The 23,354-nt window shown below is 36.5% G+C and overlaps 1 protein-coding gene across 2 annotated transcripts in view; it reads right to left on the bottom strand.

The window, feature by feature from the left end:
* Positions 1-213: 213 nt before the first annotated feature.
* LOC128983151 (uncharacterized) overlaps positions 214-23,354 on the bottom strand; it is a 32,900-nt gene continuing 9,759 nt past the window's right edge. The window contains exons 2-7 of one of the 2 annotated variants that reach the window (XM_054402327.1): positions 21,184-21,235; positions 19,847-19,885; positions 19,606-19,670; positions 11,267-11,300; positions 8,137-8,362; positions 214-1,066 (exon numbers count right to left, since the gene is read on the bottom strand). In XM_054402327.1, coding sequence (XP_054258302.1) covers positions 846-1,066; positions 8,137-8,362; positions 11,267-11,300; positions 19,606-19,670; positions 19,847-19,885; positions 21,184-21,235 — 637 coding nt within the window. In that variant the 3' untranslated portion in view covers positions 214-845. The remainder of the gene's footprint in view (positions 1,067-8,136; positions 8,363-11,266; positions 11,301-19,605; positions 19,671-19,846; positions 19,886-21,183; positions 21,236-23,354) is intronic. The other variant, XM_054402328.1, reaches the window with a different exon arrangement.

Here is a 23,354-nt window from a genome sequence, read left to right as displayed (position 1 = left end):
ACTTTTGGGAGTGCCTTTAAACTTCTACGAGTATCGTAAATCCTAATTACTCGAGCTCGAGTTGCTTACACTACTTTACCTACAACTGGGTTTTCAATTAGGTTTGTAAAACTTAATTAGGCCTACCTATATTCTTTCTGTTAATTTTTCAGAGAAGAGGTAGCAGCATTATTATCATTAATACTGTTTCAGGTACAAGTAGACAATATCAAATATTTTTTGGCAATACTGAATGTATTGAAAAAGTGTATTTACAAAATTTAAATAAAAACAAATTAAATTAAAGTATGTTTTAGATTATAATTCGATAAAAATACTAATCGATTATTATTCCCATTAATAATCAATTAATTATATTATAGATTATTGCCGATCGCCACATATTTGCGACGCTGCGGTCATTGCCACGGCCCGAGATATAAATTTTAATATTACACATAGACCAGGTATCACTTGGTTGACAGTATAAAATATCATAGTTACTCCCACCGCTTATCCATGATTAAGGTTGTTGACAAGCGAGAGGCAGAAAGTATGTGTCAGATTGCTGATACTGTTTTTTTTTTATTTAGTTATGAATACTTGGCTTTCTATAAACATCAATAGATTATAAACATGTTTTATTTTAACTTATCATCATAAATAAGTAAACTCTTATGTTTTAAAATAGAACATTATCTGCACTGTGTATCAAATTGAGCAAAAATAAAATGTAGTAAGCACCGATGTTTAGGGTCAGGTGATCTAGTAGGCACTACGGTGAAATACAATCTTCATCCATCAGACACTGGCATTGAGTATGCCCTGGAAGACTGGCGACTACAGTTATACATCTAACAGCTGTACTATCTGTCAGCCCACTCCCCGCCTGTCTCTCGCAGCGCTCTAGCAGTCAGGCGCTCAATTTCACAGATAAGCTGTTCAGTGTCAGTGTCGAGCGCTCCCTCGCCACTGTCCCACTCCAGGGACTCTGCAGGACTCCCTTCCACCACAGAGCTCAGTGAACAGTCTTCAGTCGTGCTCAGCAGCCGACGCTGACACAGAGGCATCATGTTCCCAACAATGTCTGCACAACAGTTATTAGTTTAATTTTTATATTAAAATTATTCCAAACGTTAATTTACCTCTGTTTTTAAAGCTATTCTAATGTAAAACTAAAATACAAGTGTTGTCCATAAATTAAGGTCTCTCCATCAAGCTACTGTCACAGCCAAGAAAGCTAGTGCAAAACTGAGAAAAATGTTTTTTTCCTTATTTCGTACCATACTATTCTAGCTGGACCTACTCTATGGAACGATTAATCTTGGCATAGTAATTTGAATATGTTGTGAAAGGGTCACCTCTGCTGATTACTAATGCTAGTTGTTGACAAATGTGTGTGCAGACAAGTTTTTTTTTTTTGTTCAGTTACTGCAATTTGAATTTGTATAGCCTACAATAGTCCCCTAACTTTGGTTACTGCTTTAAACAATACTGATGAACGACAGCAGTCCGTTACCCCAGCAGTCAAATTACCCCATTTACATCAGTCAACTAGCAATGTACTTCTATAGAAGTTGACAACTGGGACCACAGAAATCGAATTAATTAGAGAACGTGTTTGACTTGGCAGGAGTTTAAATTTTCTTTCATAATGTTTTCAAATTATACTATGACAATACTAATCGTCTCACAGGAACCGGCTAGAATAGTAGTGGATGAAGTAAGGAACACCATTGGTCCTTGGTTTTAGATTTGAACTAGCTTTGTTGGGTGTGCTGGGAGCTCCATGGAGTCCTTTATTTTACAGACAACCCTCGTCATATTCAACCCTATCAGTCAGAGCCACAGCTAATGAGGGCAGGGGGGGGGGGGTAATTTGTCCTGTGGGGTAAATTTTTGGGGCAGCAAAAATGAGGTAGCTATATAATTTGTTTAAAAAAAATCCACAGTTGCGTGATAAAAGGGCGCCAAATTTAGGACTTGCCCCTCCTAAAAAAATTTTTCGCTGGGACGCTCCTGCTATCAGTTTACAAAGAGTAAATTTGTTTCTTATCGTTTATAATAGGCCTACTAGCTTCTACTACCAAAGTAATAAATAAATATTTTAAAAATAGCCAGGGTTACAAGGCTTTACAGGTTTGATTTCTTGCATTGATCAAACATTAATAAAAAAATTATACATTAAATGAGCGAACGTGAGGTGGCATCTTTGGAAAACATTGCTATTGGTTGAATATAGTTTCTGTCCTACTTTTCCCTATAACTGCACAATTTTTTAATTGAAATAACTGTATTGTTTGTTTGTTAGAGCTTGTTTGAAGTCACTATCTTTGACTATTGATACAACCAGAAATTCCATCACCACGTTAAAATTGGTGCCAGATTTTTAAATTAAAATCATCGTAGTTGATATGAGCCACCGACAGATTGTGCTGTTCTAAATTACTGATTTCTGTCGGTTACACAAACTTTTTTACCAATTCAAACTAATAGAATGAATTATTTGAGCTATAGCAACTGTTATGTCACATCAACTTGGTCAGCAACAAAAAAAAAAGGTAGAAAATTGGAGACGTAGGAATTGGCTAACTCAGGAACTCACTAACTCGGTCGTGTGTCGGAACTGGCTAACTCTGGAACTGGCTAACCGTCTCAGTCAGGAATTGGCTAACTCTGGAACCCGCTAACTCGATTTTGTCCAGCGGCGGAAGTCGCTAACCCGGCCGCGCCCACTGCATGGAGCGTTGCCAGCCTTGTACGACGAAATAATCGTACAATGTCGTATTTCAAAATGTCAGTGTCAATAAAGATGCAGTAAATGTTATTGATTTTCGTTATCAATTCCATTTTTAACAGCTACCTAGCCCAAAGTTATTAAAAAGCAATTAAACAATCATTAAAAAGGGTTTTTTTATTTAACTGTACAACTGCCAATTAAATGAATTTAGATCTTAAATATAAATGCCAGTATTATAGGAAAATAATAAAATTTGAAAAATATTGATCAACCAGTAGTACTAATTAAACCTATTGAAATTAAGCTAAAATACACGCAAGTCTCAAACACGGAAAGCAAATTTAATCGTGATGTCGTAATAAACCAAAACCACTTTTAAAACTAATTCATAGATTTAAAATTAAAGTTCGTCGTTGAATCGTCCAACTTACGTGTAAAAATATGACATGGGATTCGTTTCATAACAACTTATTTATAGAATAACTGTAAATCCTATTCCTAATAGTTCAAACCAAAGCATTGTAGGCCTACTAGTATAAAAGCTAGTTGCCTAATTAATTCTAAAATTTGTTGAATTGTTGAGTAATAATGTTACATGTTTTAATAACAGTTTTTAGATTGTAAACCTAAACCCCACTAGTAAATAATAGGAGAATATATAACATTCTTATAATAAAACGTGACAGGGGTATTTTATTTCACGATTCTTAATCAACGACTTGGCAGATATTCCTGATTTTAGTGTTGAGTTTCCTTTATATTACTTTTACAATCGAAATATACGATACCAAGCCATTGCTCAGTTCCCCGTCCCCCTGTACTGAACTACTCAATAGACAATACTAATAGCTTTGTTGTTGGATAAGACCAGCTAATTTTAATTTTTAATTTTTTTTGCCACCATTCATAAAAATGGTAACAAACAGGAACGCCTGGGTCCATTTAGAACCATAACATCTCCAGACATTTTAAAAGTATTGAAAGACGTAAAATTAATATTAGTTACTGTAAACAAAATTAAGAGGTTGACCCGTTCTACACTAATAGCCTACGATAACAGAAATTTACAAATTGTATTTTTGCATAGACTAAATTTTAATACAATCCATAAATGCATTACCACTTTATATTGTATTAATTAATATTTATTTAAATTCAATAGTTCTATTTAAAAACATATTAAAAACTACTAAAATGTATTTCTGTAATGAAATTTTACGTGAAAATTTTATCGGGAAGTTAATTCTAAAAATTCTAGGCATAAATTCTATGGCAATTACTGGAGTTTTATTTTATAATGTCTAATTGTTGGTTGCCTAGAATAGAATAGATTATTACAATACTGCTTCAATTTTTGTTAATAGATTATATGTTTCCTAACAACATAATGTAACAACATTTAAATTCATTGTCTTGGCTAAAGTAAAGACGCAATATTGTACAGTGTTAACGTTTTAGATTTCCCTTATTAATTAGTGTACCTAGGTATATCAAGTGTCTGCTATACAAAAATATCGAAACTATTTTATTTGTTTACTAATACTATGATTCGGTATTATTCCGGTAATAATACAGAAATATTAAGAAGACCAAACTATTGTTAACACTCGCACGACAGATATAATAGGCCTTTAAAGAATCAAATATTATAAGCTATCAAGGACAAGCGTTCAAGTTTACAAGCCCAGTATATAAAATACGAACTTAATAATTTTATTTGCAGAAGTTCACAAAATGGTATTAATTCGAATAAAAGAAACAAATGACCGACTACGAAAATAGATATTTCATAACCTGTAAAAGATCCAAATTAAATGTACAGTATCTTTTAGCATCCCAATAAACTACTATTTAAGTAAGAAGACAATAGATAAAACATACTCCCTTATATTAGTACATTTCTCATCCTTATAGATCAGGTGAAGACAATTTTATTGTTAGTTCTGTCCGGTGCACTGTCTGTAGAGGTCGTGTTTTGTTTACAATTTGTTTCTTGTTTTTAGTCATTTAAAACCTCGTTTAACCAAATAAAACGTTTTAATAATAACTAATAACATGTCTCCTAGTATAACCAAACAGTAGAGAACAAATCATGAAATCAACTATAAAATAATAGAAACACATTTTCGACGACACTAGCAATCTGTGTCACCGGACGTAAACTAAAAAACGAGCTTCGACATTTACAATGGGATGTAAAGTTTACTTGTACTGGTTAGTCTATGGTAAGACTATAATACATTTTTCACCATAATAATAATCATAAGAATAATAATAAACATACTTCTGAATATATATTTATTTTATCGGCTACATTGCTCTTACTCCTAACTATTCGTAGGATACGATATTATGGTACCGATACGATTGTAGATACTACACTTTCGGCAACCCTGGCCAACAATCTTTGTGCTTGGCTCCAGGCCCGGTCTGGCTCCATTGGAGGCCCTTGGCTAGATGTTGATTTGAGGCCCTCAGCCAGAAATAAAACAAGGACCATGGGGTGCTCTCACGGCAACAATTAGTTAGCATATATGTTTGCTGCATGCCGCAGGTTCATAAAAGGGGCCTAATGTGGTTTTAAATGATTAAAAGTTTTTGATAATTTTGATTAAATTAATAATTGCTAAATTTCCGTAAATTAAAATCTTTGTATTTATAAATGTAATTCCAAGGTATCAATCAATTTAAATTTGATATAAAATTTGCTCGTATTTCTATTCACCTCTACAGCTGCCATAAAATTTTAAGGCCTATTCTTAAAATTGTTTTAAGTCTTCAATTTAAAAATAAGACCAAAACCTAGTTCTTGGAGTTTTTGCCATACATGGTAAAAAGCATATCACGTACCACTTTTGAATTTTGAATACATCTATGAATGGACCACATTTACTGTTTATCACACACTTTACTCCATAGTTGTACTTCAGCAACAAAGACAAACAGAAATAATCAAAAGTATTTTAATTTAAGCCTTACAAGGCTTACAAAAAACTTCTGATGATTTCCGCCTGCCTGTTTGCGACTTCTCATTGTTAGCAGAATCGGAACTGAAACCAGCTAACCATAAGTTCTAACAGTTTGACTTTAATTTGTTTTTATTTTGAAATATTTCCTATCCATTTTTATTTTACTTGCGCCACTTGGGTGCACACATTTCATTTTATGAACTGAACGATTCACGTGTTAGTAATCTTTCAAAAATTACGTCATAATCCACTACGTAGGAATGACTGGAAACAGTCGTCGGTGATAAAACTAGTCGTAACACCATACTCGACCTTTTGGTGTTGAGATGAGGCTGACTGGTCGAATAAAATCAGTTGTAGATAAACTGACGGATAGGAATTGGGAACAGTTTTTAGGGATGATACATAAAATGAAATTGCATTTATTTTTGTTGTTTAAAAAAATACAAAATTGCCCAGACACTGTGTTTTATATACTGATGATTAAGATTTTAATGCCTGTAGTAAAATCTGTTTTAAAAACCAGGTAACAAATAAATAGGAATATTTGTCATACTGAGTTAGAGACATTAGGCCTACTGACTTAAAACTTGCAGTCATGTAATAAACTAAAAATTTTTAAGTAATTGTAAGTGTTGTCATTCTATTACGTTTTATACCAATGTAACAAAATATTAATGCAAATGACAACAAACAATAGGAATCAAGCGGGAAAACTCCAATGTTTAAAGTAAAATTATATTCGATAATTTTCTTTGCAATGACTGAAACCACTGCACCGATTGAACGCCACCAGTTGTTGTTGTAGTGAAATTCTCTCGGTTTTTCATTCGACTGAAAAAAAACCACTGGTTTTAAAAACAACCAATTGACAAATTGACTAGTCGATAGTTTTTTCCAGTCGGTTGTCCCATCACTATACTAGTACAAGCGCTAAGCTGTCTGCTTGAGTCCAGACACCAGACATATCGCAGACGCCCCGGCACGGCAATGCCTCGTCACTACCGCGGAGCGCTTGGCACTGAGCTGATTCGAACGGTGCGTTGCAGTGAGATCGGTGACTATCCTCTAGTACCGAGTGACTATCACTGTACTTAGGGGCTACCCCTAACTGTAATTCAATTAAAAAAAGAGTACTGTATTGATTATTAAAAATTGTTTTTGCAAGACTACGTCGCTGTGAAACAGTTAAACAAAATATTTTTTTATTATAACTAAATTTTTTTGAATTGATTTTTTGGTTTTTGGAGGCCCCCTTGAGCCGGAGGCCCTCGGGGATCGCCGACCAGCCGCCCTGGCCAGACCGGGCCTGCTTGGCTCTCATTGGACGGCGCACGAGGCTTCTGATTGGGAGTTAGCGAGTTCCGCCGAGGGACTGAGTTAGCGACTTCCGTACGAGGACGGAATTCGCTAACCCGGCTATAGAGCGGGTTAGCGGGTTCCGGAGTTAGCCAATTCCAAAACCGAACAAGTTAAACTGTATAACCGAATAAGTTAACTGTGTGTTAATGTGTTTTTTTGATGAGTTCCTCTCATCAATCAAATTTGAAGATAGGGCGTTTAACATGGGGTTAGCAAGCTCCAGAGTTAGCCAATTCCGCGGACCTGAAAATTGCATTTTAGACACTAGCGCATTCTGTGAGTGACTGGCTCACACAACAAATTACGTTCTTTTTAAATAAAAAATTGGCAAAAGCTAGTCAGAATGAATACTATGCTTTATACTTATACTTTATGCTTTTCGATGAAATGGCGACCATACAAAGTAGGTATTATAAAAAGCTAGTCCATATTGATGGGACGTCTACTTCAGTATCCAACGGTCAATGGTCACAACTTTCCTAGTTTTTCTATAGACTTTTGGATACTGAAAAAGACATGACATATTTATGAAAAGGTCCAGATGTATGGCAGTGAATTTAGTATACAAAGCCTCTCACAAGTGTGTGCTAGTGTTTGACCATAATACACAATAAACAGATGAAATATATTTTACAGAAACTAGTACTTGACACTGACAGCAGTACACTCTATCGGTGGCTTAAAACTACATATCTTTAGCTTTAACATGGAATGGACTGTACCTTTCTACCAATAGTCCCACAATTTTGCCAAAACCTAAATATATTTTAGGTTTTATTCAAGATCATGCATGTGTAAGTGTTCTTGTTGCCATTATTCAATTTCCACAGACTATGAAAATACAGGGTAAAACAGCTGCTGCTTCAATTACTTCGAGGACACTCATCAATGTTTGGGAGAACTTTCACAGTGACAACACTGTGATGTGTGAAAAATGGTGCTTACGTTGTCAGCTTTAAGGTATAAATGTTCAAGTTGATGTGTTGTTTCATTTATCTGTAAATAAATTATAAACGGTTGAACGCCCGATATTCATATTGAAACATCTCTATTAAGGCTAAGTAGATGCTAGGCCTATTGCCTTACCTTCACTCTCCCACTCTAGATCTACAGAGCTGGGGGGTGTAAGACTGACTTGTCTCCACTGAGGCTGTATGTTACGTAACGACAGCACATCCAGTGTTACCAACTGTATGTTATCACTGTCACTGATGCCAACATTATGGTTGTCAGTCGAACTAGGAGAATCACATTTGGTCTCAGGCCAGTCTACCTGTGTTTCTAGCCTCAGGTGGTTCCCGTTGTGAACATGCTGAGAACAAAAACCAAAAGTAAAGTAGATGAGACTCAATCTACTGTATTTTGAATAACACATTTCCAAAACCATAGGATCTGCAGGTTTGCTGCGGCAGGAATATTTAAAAAAGAATCCTTTGTAATAATTAGTTAAAAATTAATATTTGTCTTAATGTTTGGAAGGGAGTTGCAGCCTTGTCTCCCAAAACTCCACCATAAAGACCACTGACCACCTTTTTCTGTATTGTTTGAAATATAGGTATGCATTTACTATAGTAGTACTGTATAGAGATTCAAAATTTAGCTTTTTTTGAGATTTAATTATTTGATACGGCTTGATTTCATTCACAATTTCTAGAAAAGTCAAATTTACTTAATGTGAACTAATGTAGTCTCTCCCGCTTCAAGAGGAACCCCTTAAAATATAGAAAATTTAAATTTGGTTTTGTTTTCATAAATCATGTAGTTGGGGGAGCGAGCTGGTCTAGTGGTAGAGCACGGGGCTTCAGTAAAAAAAATATGTAAAAAATATTTAATGGGGCAAATATTTAAACAAAAAACTGAATTGAGAAGCCAATATAGATTTGATTGCAGCACCCTACTTTCAGTCTTAGATCACTTAGATTTATGTCAAATTTAAATAGGAAGTATACAAGTAGAGTCCCGCAAACTCGGCGTAATGTGGACTGGAAGGGTGCCGAGTTTGTGAAATGCCAGGTTATCGGGAACTAGGGTTAAAAATAAGGACAATACAATTTTTAAGCTTTTCTAACCTCTTTTTTTATATTACAAGTCAGTATTAAGTCATCAGATATAGTACAAAGAATCCTTGGTACGAGTTGTGAATGATTTTACTTGAGCTGGCTTGAGTCCATGTTTAACTCGGACTCAAAATATCACTAATTTTCTGAGCGAGGTGATGGCCGAGTTATCCAGACTGCCGGGTTATCGAGTGCCGAGTTTGCGGGACTCTACTGTAATATCAAAAGGTAGCACTCCTCTTAATTACACAAATGAGGTAAACTACTTAGTTTTATGGATTTTTGGACGAGGCAGACTCGTTGCATGGTCAGCCAGATGTCCTGATGTTATGTTTAAGGAATTCTTTGTTTGGGATTCCTTAAAAGTGAATAGTATACTGTACTATCATTGTATTCAGCGAAGAGTAGCTGAGAAAGCTATCAAATTGACTGTAGCTCTAAAAAGTTGAGAGGAACCCTTTCGTTTAAGATAAGTTGCAGCAATAAAGAAAAGCGGAAGAACATGAGGTTTTAACCAGTTCAGTTGTTCTTTTGAGCTCAAATTTAAGGGATTGTATTCTACTTATAAATACCTTTAATTTGATGTGTATATTAACCTATGCTTATATTTAAGATTTACTTCTGAATCCTAGAGGGACATCCCCCTGAAGCTGTAGCGCATCACTGAATAATGTGTTAAAATGATTTTAACACTTAAAGTGCCGTTGACATGTTTGAACATGAAAATTGCATTTATTTCAATGTTAAGCAATGGCGGGAATTCCCGTCATCAGCACCCAACGTGTTAATGCCCATTAACTGTGGGCCAAGTTTTTAAGCTCTATCTTTATTACTTTTTGAAATACTTTACCATCCTGGGACTTCCCCCCCCCCCCTGTATGTACAGAGGGATGCAAAAGTAAGTTACCCTGTTTTAGTTGGTTGATCGTAATATTCATGTTGGCTACCTGTTCATTACCATCAGCTGTTTGATACTTTTTTACTAACAGCTGGCAACGTTTTCCCATTGTTACTGTTGTTAGTAAAACATATGTGTCAACATGGCTGGTTACATTATCATTGATCACCGAAAGTGGGTTTTGAAAGAATATAGGAAGACAGAAAACTGGGAAAGAGACCTTTTTCATTTTTAATTTTTCCACGTTTAATTAAGTCCTAAAGCAAACTTCTCTTTAGTAGACGTCCCTCTTCATTCTTAATCTACTTAACACACTTTTCCATACAGACGAACAATCTATATTGAACATTTCTAGAATAAAGTTCAATGACAAACTCGTGATAATATTTAACATCTATTGAACAGAATTGTTGTGAGTTGCAAATATTATGTGCTCTATGGTTGGGACATGTTCATCATTGGATAGCGGAACGTCGCAACAATGGGATCGTCCATGGATACTGGAACAGATAAGGTATGGATCAAAAACATAAAAGAATGACGTCACTGGATGGAGTCTAGTAATAATAATCTCTACAACTGTTTTAGACGTTTTTTTGACAGGTGCATTTAAATAATAATACAAACATATTTATTTTCATGTCATTTGTTTGTTTATGATCCATACCGTTTCCATTTTTTAATCCGTGGGATCGCGCCCATTCCGACAGCGCATCGTTCAAAACTACAAAATGTCCTTGGCTTTCCCTCAAGACTAAGTTCAGCATTAGTTTATAATCTTTTGTAAAATACTCTACAATTTTGAACAGTCGTAACTATTCCATTGCCTAGTAAAAACACCCCAAGTTTAATTTCCTTTTCTTTTGTACTATATTTAATAATGAATTTGCTATTGAAATGTAGTTTATTTTTGTCAAGCATATGTTATAATTCATTTATTTGCATTTTCGTAAAACTGTCTTTGCTATTTGGCTATACATAAGACCAATGTTGAAAATATTAAAATTTCATTGTTTTCAACAACAATTTTTTATTCCAGAACTGAGGATAGCATGGATATTCTTTTAGTCTGAAACTAAGATATTTCTAACAGTTTAAAGGAAATCATTGGAGCCTTTTTTTAAATTGTGGTACGCAAACACTACTTGTATTATAGTAGGCCTATAGATAGATTCATCTAAGTGATGAATATAATATAGTCAAAACCATGTTTTGCTGGTACAGTAAATTAGGTGAAGATTACATAAAAGGGGTTTCTTACCTTATAAGAGTTAGGTTTAAAGAATGAGCAAATCCTTTGAAAGCACAGAAAAATGTAAATGTTAAAAACACAAAAAACAGATATTTTTATACTACGTTTGAAAAGTTAAAAATTGAATTTTTAAAATTACTAACTGCTAATAATATCCTTAGTTTTACTTGTGTACTTTCAATAGGGATGGCAAAATTTTAACAAATACAGTATCGATAATCAATATTTTAGATATATGTATATATTTACATCCATATATTTATTAGGCATATATATTACATTTTAACTACACCAAATCAATATTGAAATTCCCCAAATAAAATGATAAATATATTAATTTATATATATTATCCATATAGGCATATAGCCATATGTGTTGCCATCCCTAATTTTCAACAAAAAAACTAGATCTCAATCACAGTCAGACTGTAATCATAGATGAAGTTATAACTAGTGCCCCAGTTGCTCAAATTCGAGCAATTGCTATTACAGGCGTTATTTTAAAACGAATAACAGTCATTAATTCTGATGACTTTAAAAGATTCAACTCAAAGATTATGGAAATACTCAAGATGTACATAACAGATCGATACTTTCTTTATCTATGTTTGCTATACTCATTACTATACAACCATTCTTTGAAAAATTCTTACTTAATTTTCATTTTTAATTAAGGTTAAAATTTATACTGTTGTTAAGTTGAAAAGCTTCATAAAGGATGAAGAGAACAATAGTTATTTATGTAACTAGTGCGTAAAGTGGCACTTTGCCCATGTTACAGATTAATTTCCTACTATAAAGCATATTTTTTTCAGTTACGGTACTGTAAATCATATAAATAATGGGTAATTGTATATACAGGTGAACTTGTATTGCGCAGTTTCGCTAATTAAGAAATTCAAACCTAAATTAAATTGTTTTACAAACAAATCAAAGCTTAAATACAATTGTTGCACAAATAAACAATTACAAATCTGAATAAAATTTAACATAATGAATCAAAATCGGAATGTATTTGATTCTGTAATGATTATGTTAACACTCAACAACAGGTTATAGGTTAAGTCAAGTCCAAAGCAATGACAAATAAACACTGCACCAGAGCTGGTCCATTTTGTAGTGATGCCTCCTTGTTTTCAATCGAAGGTACTATTGAAAACTACTACTATGCTTTGTTTTGTTGAAATACCGGAGTGAGGGAAAGTAAAATGAGTGTGAGAAAGTGAAATGAGTGTGGGAAAGTAAGTAAATGCAGGAATTAGCTAGTTTGAGTGTTTAATCAGTGCAAGAACACCCACTGACGGGTTTTCATGGTTTTTGCTTTGGATGGAAGATAATTTTGAAACGAAGGAAATGTCAAAGCTAAAATTTTAGTTTGGGAGTACATTTTTTTTAAAATTATGTTTTAAAAGTCTAGAAGCCACGTCATCTTTCTGGTTGTTTCAATCTAATTTGGTTTAACTAACAGCTGGTTTCAAACTGTGGTTTACAAAAATACTGATGGTATTACATTACATATTTTCATGATGTTAGGTACTAAGCGTTCTGGGTTCGTAATACAACTAAAGTGCAGGTGAGGAGTCACGCGAAGGGCCGAGGATTCGTTTGGGTCCGGTGCGGGGATGTCACTTACTTTAGTGTATACCTCACCCCCAACGAGGCTATCCGTGACTTTCGAGGAAAGATAGACCGCCTGGAAGAGAGCGTGCGCGATACCGCTGGGCACGTTGTCGTGGCGGGGGATTTCAATGCTAGGGCTGTCGAGTGGGGAATGACTCTCACTAATTCCCGGGGGAAGTACATCCTGGACTTTGTTGCCAGGGCTGGACTTGTTGTCATAAACGAGGGCAACACGCCAACTTTCCAGCGTCCCGGAATGAGGGGAACGATCCCAGACATCACGCTTGCATCTGAGTCCCTCTTGCCGAGGATACGAGCCTGGAAAGTCCTAGAGGATTATACGGCCAGTGACCACCAGTACATCATTTTTGATGTCCTGGATAGTCATCAGAGACAAGCTACCGTGTCTCGGCAGGTGCCCGTTCGGTGGAACACCAAAAAGCTGGACGTGGCCAAATTCACCGAAGTCATACTACGGGGAGAGCCAGTGGTACCTGCTGCATCTGGCGTGGCTCACGCAGAGACATCAGTTACATCATTGATGAGGCTGATAGTCTCGGCCTGCGAAGAGTCAATGCCTTGCAGGAGATCCCGGTGCGATAAGCGACCTGTGTACTGGTGGACAACCGAGATCGCAGAACTGCGACGGGCAGCATTGAGAGCCAGACGTCTTGCTACCAGGGCCAGAGAACCTGAAGATAGACGTCTTAAGGCTGAAGCTTACAAGTTGGCTAGGAAGTCTCTTCGCCGGGCCATTAACCGGAGCAAACGCAGTTGCTGGGAGAAATTAAGGGACGATGTCGATTCCGATCCGTGGGGCCTGGGTTACAAGATAGTAACCAAGAAGCTTGGCACCCGCTCTCCACCTTCCGTTATGGACGGGGCCTCTATGGAGAGGATCGTAAAGTCCCTTTTCCCGACTCACACACTGCGCCCATTGCGGGAGTTCGGAAGGGTGGACGACGTACCGCTGTTCAGTCTCGAGGAGTTGGAGGCGGCCGTTCTATCCCTGAAGAACAACAAGGCTCCTGGACCGGATGGGGTACCTGGTGAGGCCCTGAAGAAAGTCTTTTCAATAAATCCACAAATCCTTTTGAGCACGTACAATGCCTGTCTGGCCTAGGGGAAGTTTCCCTTCTGCTGGAAAACAGCTAGGCATGTGCTCGTGGGGAAGGGAAAAGGAAACCCAGACCTACCCTCCTCTTACAGACCTCTACTATGTATGTTGGACACTGCTGGGAAAGTCTTGGAAAAGTTTATCCGTTCCCGACTGAATTCAGCCGTGGTTGCTGCAGGAAATCTATCCCCTCGTCAGTACGGCTTCAGGAAGGGACGGTCAACGGTTGACGCTATTGAGGAGGTAAAGCGAGCCGTAATGAGAGCTGAGGAGTTTAACAACTATTCTCGTCAGGTTGTGCTGCTTGTAACACTTGATGTGCGAAACACATTTAATTCCGCGAGGTGGTGCGATATGCTGGACGCACTGGAGAACACTTTCCACGTCCCGGCATACCTCATGCGCATGATAGAGGACTACCTCCGGTACCGCCTCATCATTTACGACACTACAGAAGGCTCCAGGATGATGGATGTAACTTCTGGTGCTGCTCGGATCTATACTGGGCCCGGACCTATGGAACGTCGCCTACGACAGCCTCTTGAGATCCGAGATGCCTGAGGAAACTGTCCTAGTTGGGTATGCAGATGACGTTGCGGCTTTAATAGCTGCACGTAGCATTGAGCTTGCCCAGCTGAAACTAAATCGAGTCATGCGAACCATTAACGCATGGATGGCAGAACATGGTCTCTCGCTCGCTCTGAGCAAAACTGAGATTGTGATTCTGACTAAAAAGAGGATTGACACCATCAAGGTGGGGAACGTTGAAGTCCAAACCACTCGTGCCGCAAAGTACCTTGGGGTCATGGTGGACAGCAAGCTCAGCTGGCGAGACCAGATCACCCGTACGGCGGACAAGGCCGCTAAAATGGTTTCTTCCCTTAGTCGGTTAATGGCAAATGTCGGAGGTCCGCGGTCCAGCCGCAGAAGGCTGTTGATGTCAGCGGTCCAGTCCGTGCTCCTGTACGGTGCGGAAGTCTGGGCAGACGCTCTCAATAAGGAGATATATAGGATACGGCTCGCCCGAGTGCAGCGTCAGGCAGCACTAAGGGTAGCATCTGCCTATCTAACAGTGTCCGAACCCGCCGTCCTAGTGGTTGCTGGAGTCATCCCTGTCAAACTTTTGGCGGCGGAGAGGAAGGCAATTTATCAGCGCCGTGGGGAGGACCAGGCAAGAATTGAGGAACGCACCCGGACCTTCCAGCTGTGGCAGGAGAGCTGGGAACAGGAGACAAGGGGGCTCTGGACCAGGCGACTGATACAACAGGTCCAACCTTGGGTTAATCGGCGGTGCGGAGAGGTGAACTTCTACCTAACTCAATTTCTGACGGGTCACGGCTTTTTCCGGTCGTACTTGTTCAGGATGGGCAAAGCCGTGTCACCCGATTGCATAAGCCCAGGCATTCCCGATGACGTGGAACACACTTTCTTCCACTGTCAGCATTGGGAAAGGCCCCGCCTAGAGGCTCAACAGTTCGTAGGACTGCTGTCGGTGGACACGGTCATACCGATGATGATGGAGGGTGAGGACAATTGGACCTGTGTGTCACTTTACATCCAGGGGGTTCTCCGCGCCAAGAAGCTTGACCTCGACCGGGATGCGGTGTAGGTCAAAAAAATAAATAATGCCAGAAACGGTGCGAGCCCTGTGGGCTTAGGTCACATGTTGACCTGACTTGAAGTAATGTGACAAACAATTCCAGGTCTGTGTCCAACAGAGTAGAGGGTTTTTTTTTAGTGAGTAGTCTGTGATAAACTCAGGAGTCTCACACTACAGGCTGGCTACCTGTGTGCGTAAAAGCATTTTCCCTCCTCACCCTAAAAAAAAAAGGTACTAAATGTAGATTTTTCTTATCGTTAAGGATTTTCAGGAAACAGTAATTTTGAACTAATCCTAAACTCTTACGTACCTATATAAAGTTTCCTTGTAAATTATTCTTTGTAAATATAAGTTTAAGCTGTGGTAATTTGAACTCATGTTAGAGAAATATTTTTTCAGCAAACTATCTTATATATTAAAAAAAAATATTGAGATCTCAAATTGAAGGTATGCATGCACAGACTTGCCACCAAACATTGGCATATATTTTTCTATATTCCTACTCTGCTTATACGTAAAAGAAATTCGCTATCCATGTATCTCTTATGGGAGTTAAATTTAATTTCTCTTTTCTGAACTCGTTTAGCTCTTCTACCAGACTGATTTTCATGATTGAGGTCTCAAATTGAAGGTATGCACGCGCAGATTTGCCTTCAAGCATCGGCATATATTTATCTATAGTCCCACTCGGCTTATACGTAAACGAAATTTGCTCCCCATGTACTTCTTGAGGGAGTTAAATTTGGTTTTTCTTTTCAGAGTTTGTTTGGCTCTTCTACCCAACCGATTTTCATGATTGTGGTCTCAAATTGAAGGCATGCACGCACAGATTTGACAACAAGCCTCGGCATATATTTACTACAGATTTGACATCAAGCATCGGCATATATTTACCACAGATTTGACATCAAGCATCGGCATATATTTACCACAGATTTGACATCAAGCATCGGCATATATTTACCTACTGTATTACTCGACCAAAAAACATAATTTGATTCATTTTTTTTTTTTTTTTTTTTTTTTAAGAGGTTGGCGGCCTCTTTTAACCTTGCATTTGCCCGTCCACATAGACTACAGATCTGTGCGTGGAACGTATCCAGCAAAGCAAGGGGTGAGCCGGTACAGTACAAAGGTGAACTGTACTGATAAAAGTTAGTGGCAGTGACCAGGATCCGAACCCACGACACTACTGCCTTGGGCCCGAAGTCCGCAACGCTACCGACTGAGCCACCGACTCACCATCAATCAAAAAATTTTCAAATTCTTACTTCATTTAAAGATGCATTTCACCAGTTATAACTATATAAACTCATATATTTTGGTCTAAGAACCTTCAGTGAAATACCGACTTTCATTTATGCTATTAGTTATTTGAATTGGACGAGTTTCAAGCAAAATAGGTAAACAACCAACATAAAAATTATTTTTCATGAGGTTTTTCTATAATTAAAAATCAATAGCTCCAGTATTGTTCATGTTTTCTATATGTTTTAGACTCAAAATAATCAGTAGCCTAAATTATAGGCTAAAATTTGAGCTATTGATTGTTTGAATCAGTTAAGCTCAAAATACTATGTATTACTCAATCAAAAATCATAAATTTGATTATATCTCGGATATTATATTTATTTTAACGCTGCGGAGCAGCATGGGTCCTCTAGTTGCTTAATTAATTAAGTGTTTAGTGTTAAGTGGTTTGCATGTTGATATAATAGTTCTCTTTATGTTCGAACATCTATATGCCAACATATAAAAATGTTGGTTAGTTATGAGAGTGTCAACTGGTACAGAAGGTAGGTATTCAATATTGGTCTCTAGAAAACTGGTGAAGTCCAAATGGCTGTCAGTAAAAACTAAAATCAATTTATATCATAACCATCCAGTAGCACTTTAATGTTCAGAATCTTAGGCACTGATCAAGGAATCCGAAAAAAAACATTATTATTGTGTTTGAGAATAGAGTGCAAGAAAAAACATATAGGTCACTTCAAGATAACGGAGGTTGAGATACTAAAGAACATCAGAGAGCTAAGAGAAGTATATAAACACCCAGATATACCAGATATTGGTGCATTCCAAATATTTAAAAGTGTATTCCAAGGAGGACCACAAAGTAGATGACCACTTGAAGGACTAAGAATTAATTGGAAAGAAGTAATGAAAGTATTCTCTAAACTGGGATCTACATTAGAAGAGGCAGGTTACAGAAGAAAATGGAGATGTGTTGTTGGTTGGCAAGGCCAAAAACCTCTTAAGGTTTCAATGGCCACAGAGGTAAGACAAGTTTACTTATACCTTTATACGTAGTATTCAATGGAAGGTGGTATGTAGCTACTTATGAAGGATGTGAAAATTAGCCCCCAGTTTTACTTCATGTTTTTCACACTGACCAAGTTGCTGTTTTACTGTAAAATCATTGGATTTAAAATGCGTACCATAGGCCTATATAATCGGATAAAGTGTAATTAGTGGCCAAATGAAATTTGTTTACAAGGTGGTTTTTCACATCTGTATGTCAATGAACTTAACACTATTTATAATATTTTGTAAGAATTTTCAAGTGCCGCAGACAAAACATAGAACATGTCCACGGTTTGCTGCTAGTTTATATTAACATTTCTTCTGGGTGAAGGCATTTTCCGGTCGAGCATTTATTGTATTATATGTGCTGTTTACATCATATTGTTAGTTATATAATCGTTGTTGGTACACCTGTATGTCTTGTAGGAATGAGAAACGGAAGTCATGACACCAAGTAGTAATGGACATTTAGTTCAGATGGAGCAGTGGAGTGGTGCGGAGCGTGCAGTCGCCGTGACAGCGTACTACACAAATGGTGACAGTGCAATAGCTGCAAATGTTTGGATGTCTGTCTCTTCAATTTAAATGGACATGTCAATAAGCAGAACATGCGTTACTGGGCTCAACGAAATCCCACTGAACTTGATCAACGTCTGTTACACAGTCCCAAAGTTACATATGGTGTGCAGTGTCTTGTCTTGGTGTGATTGGACCTTACTTTTTTGAGGATGAAGATGGTTCCACTGTAACTGTCACATCTCAACGTTACAATCATATGCTGGAGACATTTTTTGCTCCATGGCTTCATGCTTTTCCAGATATTGAAATCCAGCAAACCTGGTTTCAACAAGACGGAGCCACCTCACACACTGCCAATCTGTCAATGGCTGCATGGAGACAATTGTTTGGGGAGAGCATCATTTCAAGGGACGCTAACATCATTTGGCCTCCACGGTCTTCAGACCTCTCAGTGTGCGACTTCTTTCTATGGTGACATCTAAAGAGCGTTGTGTACCTGACTAGGCCAAGAAATCGTATTGAGCTCAAGACTCAGATCGAAGAACACGTCGCCAACATCCCAGAGGACACATTGTGTCGCACAATGCTAAGTCTTCCAAATTGATTGAACGAATAGGCCCAAAAGACAGCACTTAACTGTTGTGATTTTTAACATTATTCCTATTTCCAACATTTTTTCTGTATTTTCCACACTTGACCAACACATTGTCACCATTAATGATTTTTTTGTACAATTTTCTTGGTTTATTATGATTATTTCAAAATTTCCCATTTCTCTGCGCCACCCTATAGTAAATGCACACCTGCATTTATATTTTAAACTTGTATTTTTATTAATAATTTCTAAACAAAAGATAGGCCTGTATTCCTTCAAGCAGTATACAATAAGGTGAACTATATGTTAGCAAGCAACTATTTCCCCTTGGTTTAGGTGATCTTGGGCAGCACCATAAACCATGGTTGAAATCTACACTCCATACAATTATACATCATCTTTAAAATATGTCGTAACATATATTTAAAAAAATTAATATGTTGTTAAAAATAAGACGTTTTTTTCTCAAGTTAGGCAAAAGATACATAATTTAGCCAAAATAAAAACAAAATATTTTAACTTGTAATCTAAAGATTAGTATTTAAAGATAATAAATTCAATATTTCTTATCTGGGAAACCATAAGTATCTTACCTACTACACATCTTTGAAGGTCTAGATATTTCTGTAGATCTGGGTATTTCTTCATTGTATTTTTCCTGTAAACAAAATCATTGAAATTTAAAAAAAATTGACATTATTAAGCAAAATAATTGATCAGAGATCTACATTGTATGATAAATCATGTACATAATTTGCTAAATACTGTGATTCTATGTACAAGTCAAATCAAGATCAAGACGTAAACTGAGCAATAAATTTTTTTTTTATTTACCTGAGTAAGAAAATCATCCTCTTCCACTAAGAAATGAAGCTTGAAACATACAACAAACCAATTTTTAATATGAAGAAAGGTCTAAACCCCCGGTCACCTGTTTGCTAGAAACATGTTTTGCAGCTAAGTAGACTACTCACAAAGAGTCATGAGTCTCTAAATGAACACCAAATACCAGTTAACAGTTAAGTAGTAAGGTTTCATCATATAGTAAGCAAGCTCACTCTCTCAAACCCTTTTTCATACAGTTGTTTCAACATTCTATGTCTAGACAGGAGGCAACTATAACATATCACAGAAATGATTACGGATAGTGGCTTGTTAAGAATGCACCTACATTGCTTGAGGATCCGCAAAATAGCAAGGGGAGGAGACTTTCGTCAGGAAAAGGGATGCTGCAGTTCATTAGGCAAATCAAATGTGATGGGCTCTGAGGCAACAAGCGGGGAGCAACGCCCCTGGATTGTCTCCAGCCCCACTCAAGCAATCAATCAAGGCTAGTAGAATATGTTGCTAAAAAATCACAATCTCTTATCTTAGGGATTTTTTTTACCTCAACATCGATGACCAGCCCTCGCTGGATAGACTGAGTAAAAAGTACTACAAGATTTATACATAGGCCTACTGTAATTACAAATTTACACGTTTAGGCGGCAGGTTGGACGCATATTTGCAAAATATCGTCAAGGGAGGTCATCATCACAGTGACAGGTTCGGCGATATGGAAATGTATAGTAGCACTCACAGTGCCCATCAGAAAGCGACTTGGATTCCTAAAGAAAAATAAGTCATTCTACTTTCTTATCCAGAATATAAAATAGTTTTTCATTAAGTAATACACGCTACTCCAAGTTTCCAAACAAACCAACCTTCATATTTTTAAGCTAAATTTTATAATTGACTAAAAAAAATAATTTAAAACATCCAGTGAAAATATAAATGTTTTCCTAAATCTTTGGGGGGGGGGGGCGATTGCTTCCTACACCCCACCTTGTAACTCCGCCTCGATGCGGCCCAAGTTTTATAAGGACTTTTCCACAACAGAACTAAACATTAAGTGATAAAGTTTTTTTTCTCCCAACATGGTTTTATAGCTGTATGGTTCATGGTATCAATAAAGGGTTTTGTATTTACAGAATCTTTGGATTGTAAAGAGAAACCACCATCAGACAGGCAGCTTATTGACTACCTTGTATGCTTGAATGGTGTCACCAACACGGTGTTGATACCTGTGAGCAACACTGGATAAACTTCAGTAAAAGCTTAGTCAATATGGAGGGTATAGTTTAATTTTGACATTAGAGACACTTGAGGGTAAAAATAATTACAGTACTAACCTCAACTTTGTCATTGTTTTTGCTGTAATAGGAATGCTCAAGTCGACATAGCCTGAAAAAAAAGACACAGGATATAACAAAGCTTAAATAAGTAGCATATACTATTATGGACATATCGTATAAATTGGAATGGTCAAATGTGAGAGGGCTACAAAAATAAATAGTTTTAATCTTAAGTGTAATCTTTGCTCAATAGTAACAACTGATATTTTTTTCCCTTTGTACTGGGTTTTTAGCGAATTTCCCATATAGGGAATAAGCTATTACCGTAGGTCTCATGGTAAGACCTAGACCCGGGACCGATTTACTTTTTCGTTTTGAGGTCCCCAGAGGCCAAAAACACCATCCGTTCAAATTCATATATATATATATATATATATATTTATATATGTGTCCGTTAGCGCGATAACTCGAGCAAAATTGATCCGATATTGATGAAATTTGGTACAAACGTGTAAACCTACATTTATTCGAACGAGTTCGCGAACCAGCATAATCGGACCATGGGATCAGGGGTTTATGGGGGGTTTTATGGGGTAAAAATGGGGTTTTCTCATTTTTGACCCTAAAAACTTTAAATTTCTAAATTTCTCTCTAGACCATTTTGAAGAGCTTAAAAAAACAAATAATTTAGTATATTGAAGTGTTTTTGAATGTTCATTGACTACGGAGAAAATTAAAAAAATTGTAAATTTAAAATTCCCATGTTATTCTTATGGAGAATAAATAAACTGTTTTAGTTTGCTTGTTTATGGATATATTTTATATTTTAATCAAATTTGGCAATTTGGTTTATTTCATACTAAGCTATCAATATTTCAATTAAAAAAACACACTTCAACATCTTCCCCATAGCAGCAAACCTAACTACTCGCTAAAATTAATGTTATTTAAATAGGAAATAAATCTGAAAATTTATAGGGAATATTTTAGAAGAAATCAAGCCGGGTAAATGGAAATTCGCTTAGTATGCAGGTTTGCTGCGACGGGGGTATTTAATTTGGTTTTTTAATTTGCTAGTACAGTATACTGTGGATGGCTTGTTATAAACACATGTTACAAGTCTTTAGTTTACTTTTTTTCTTGCTATTTTGTTCAACCAACATGGTTACTTTGGCATCCAAGGCCAATGTTAAACAATTTTGACTTTCAATTTCATTTTTTTACGTAATTAGATTTTTGTTGGAAGTTGTAACTGCAGTAAACACATTTTTAGGCAAGATATAAATTGTCCAAGTCTATATATATTATTTTAAAATAATATAGTTATTTTTGTCATCAACTTTTTATAAATAATATTGCAAACTTTCAAAACGACATAGGCACAAAATGACACTTATAATATAATATAACTTAATAATATGAATAACTAGTGTACATGTTGCTCGAAATCGAGCAATCGCAAAGAAGTAAAGTAGTTATTTAAAAACAAATAACTTATTTAAAAAACTAATAAAAATCTTAATTTCCGATGAGTTTAAAATACTCAACTCATAGATAACGTACAACAGTTCCATATCATCAACATATCTTGTAAATATTGAATAATTTTTCAAAAGCTAATCTAATTGTTTAGTGTATTCTACAAATTAATGTTTCCCACTTATAGCCCGCATTAGGTTGTCCATGTTGATCTTCGTCGATGATAATGTAATCTGCATGGTACCACCCATTATCGCCAGGACGTTTACAAATTTCAGTCATTTTTTTATAAAGATAATATTTTGTTTACATTACTTAAGAACTACCTGATTTTATGCATAACCTCTCTGTTACAATTTTATTTGCTTCAATTGCCATTAATTTGGCTAGTTACTGTTATAACATAAAATGCTGAATTGAAAGGCCTTATGCTGTTCAGATGGTTTTTTTGTTTCTCTTAAATGCGAATAATAATGTGAATAATGTGAATCCTTCAATGAAAGTTTGATTAAGGTTTCTTGGATGTAGTAATTTTCTTTTAAAATCACTTGACTTTTATAAAAACACATATTTAATGTCCTTGCCGTTCCAGTTTAATTCAACTTTAGAGGGGTTTCCTCAACCAAACATCACTTAAGTCCATGTTTCCTACAAAATAGTAGCACTTCGGCTAACATCCTTGTTCATTGTTTGTGGGAATCTTCATATTGTAGGTGTTCTTCATTATATAGGTTGATAACGATAGTATT

Source organism: Macrosteles quadrilineatus, unplaced genomic scaffold (genome assembly GCF_028750875.1).
Source record: "Macrosteles quadrilineatus isolate MER2022 unplaced genomic scaffold, UCM_ALF_1.0 Scaffold_1__1_contigs__length_201487025, whole genome shotgun sequence".
Lineage (NCBI taxonomy): Eukaryota > Metazoa > Arthropoda > Insecta > Hemiptera > Cicadellidae > Macrosteles > Macrosteles quadrilineatus.
This window is presented reverse-complemented; position numbering and strand designations above follow the sequence as displayed.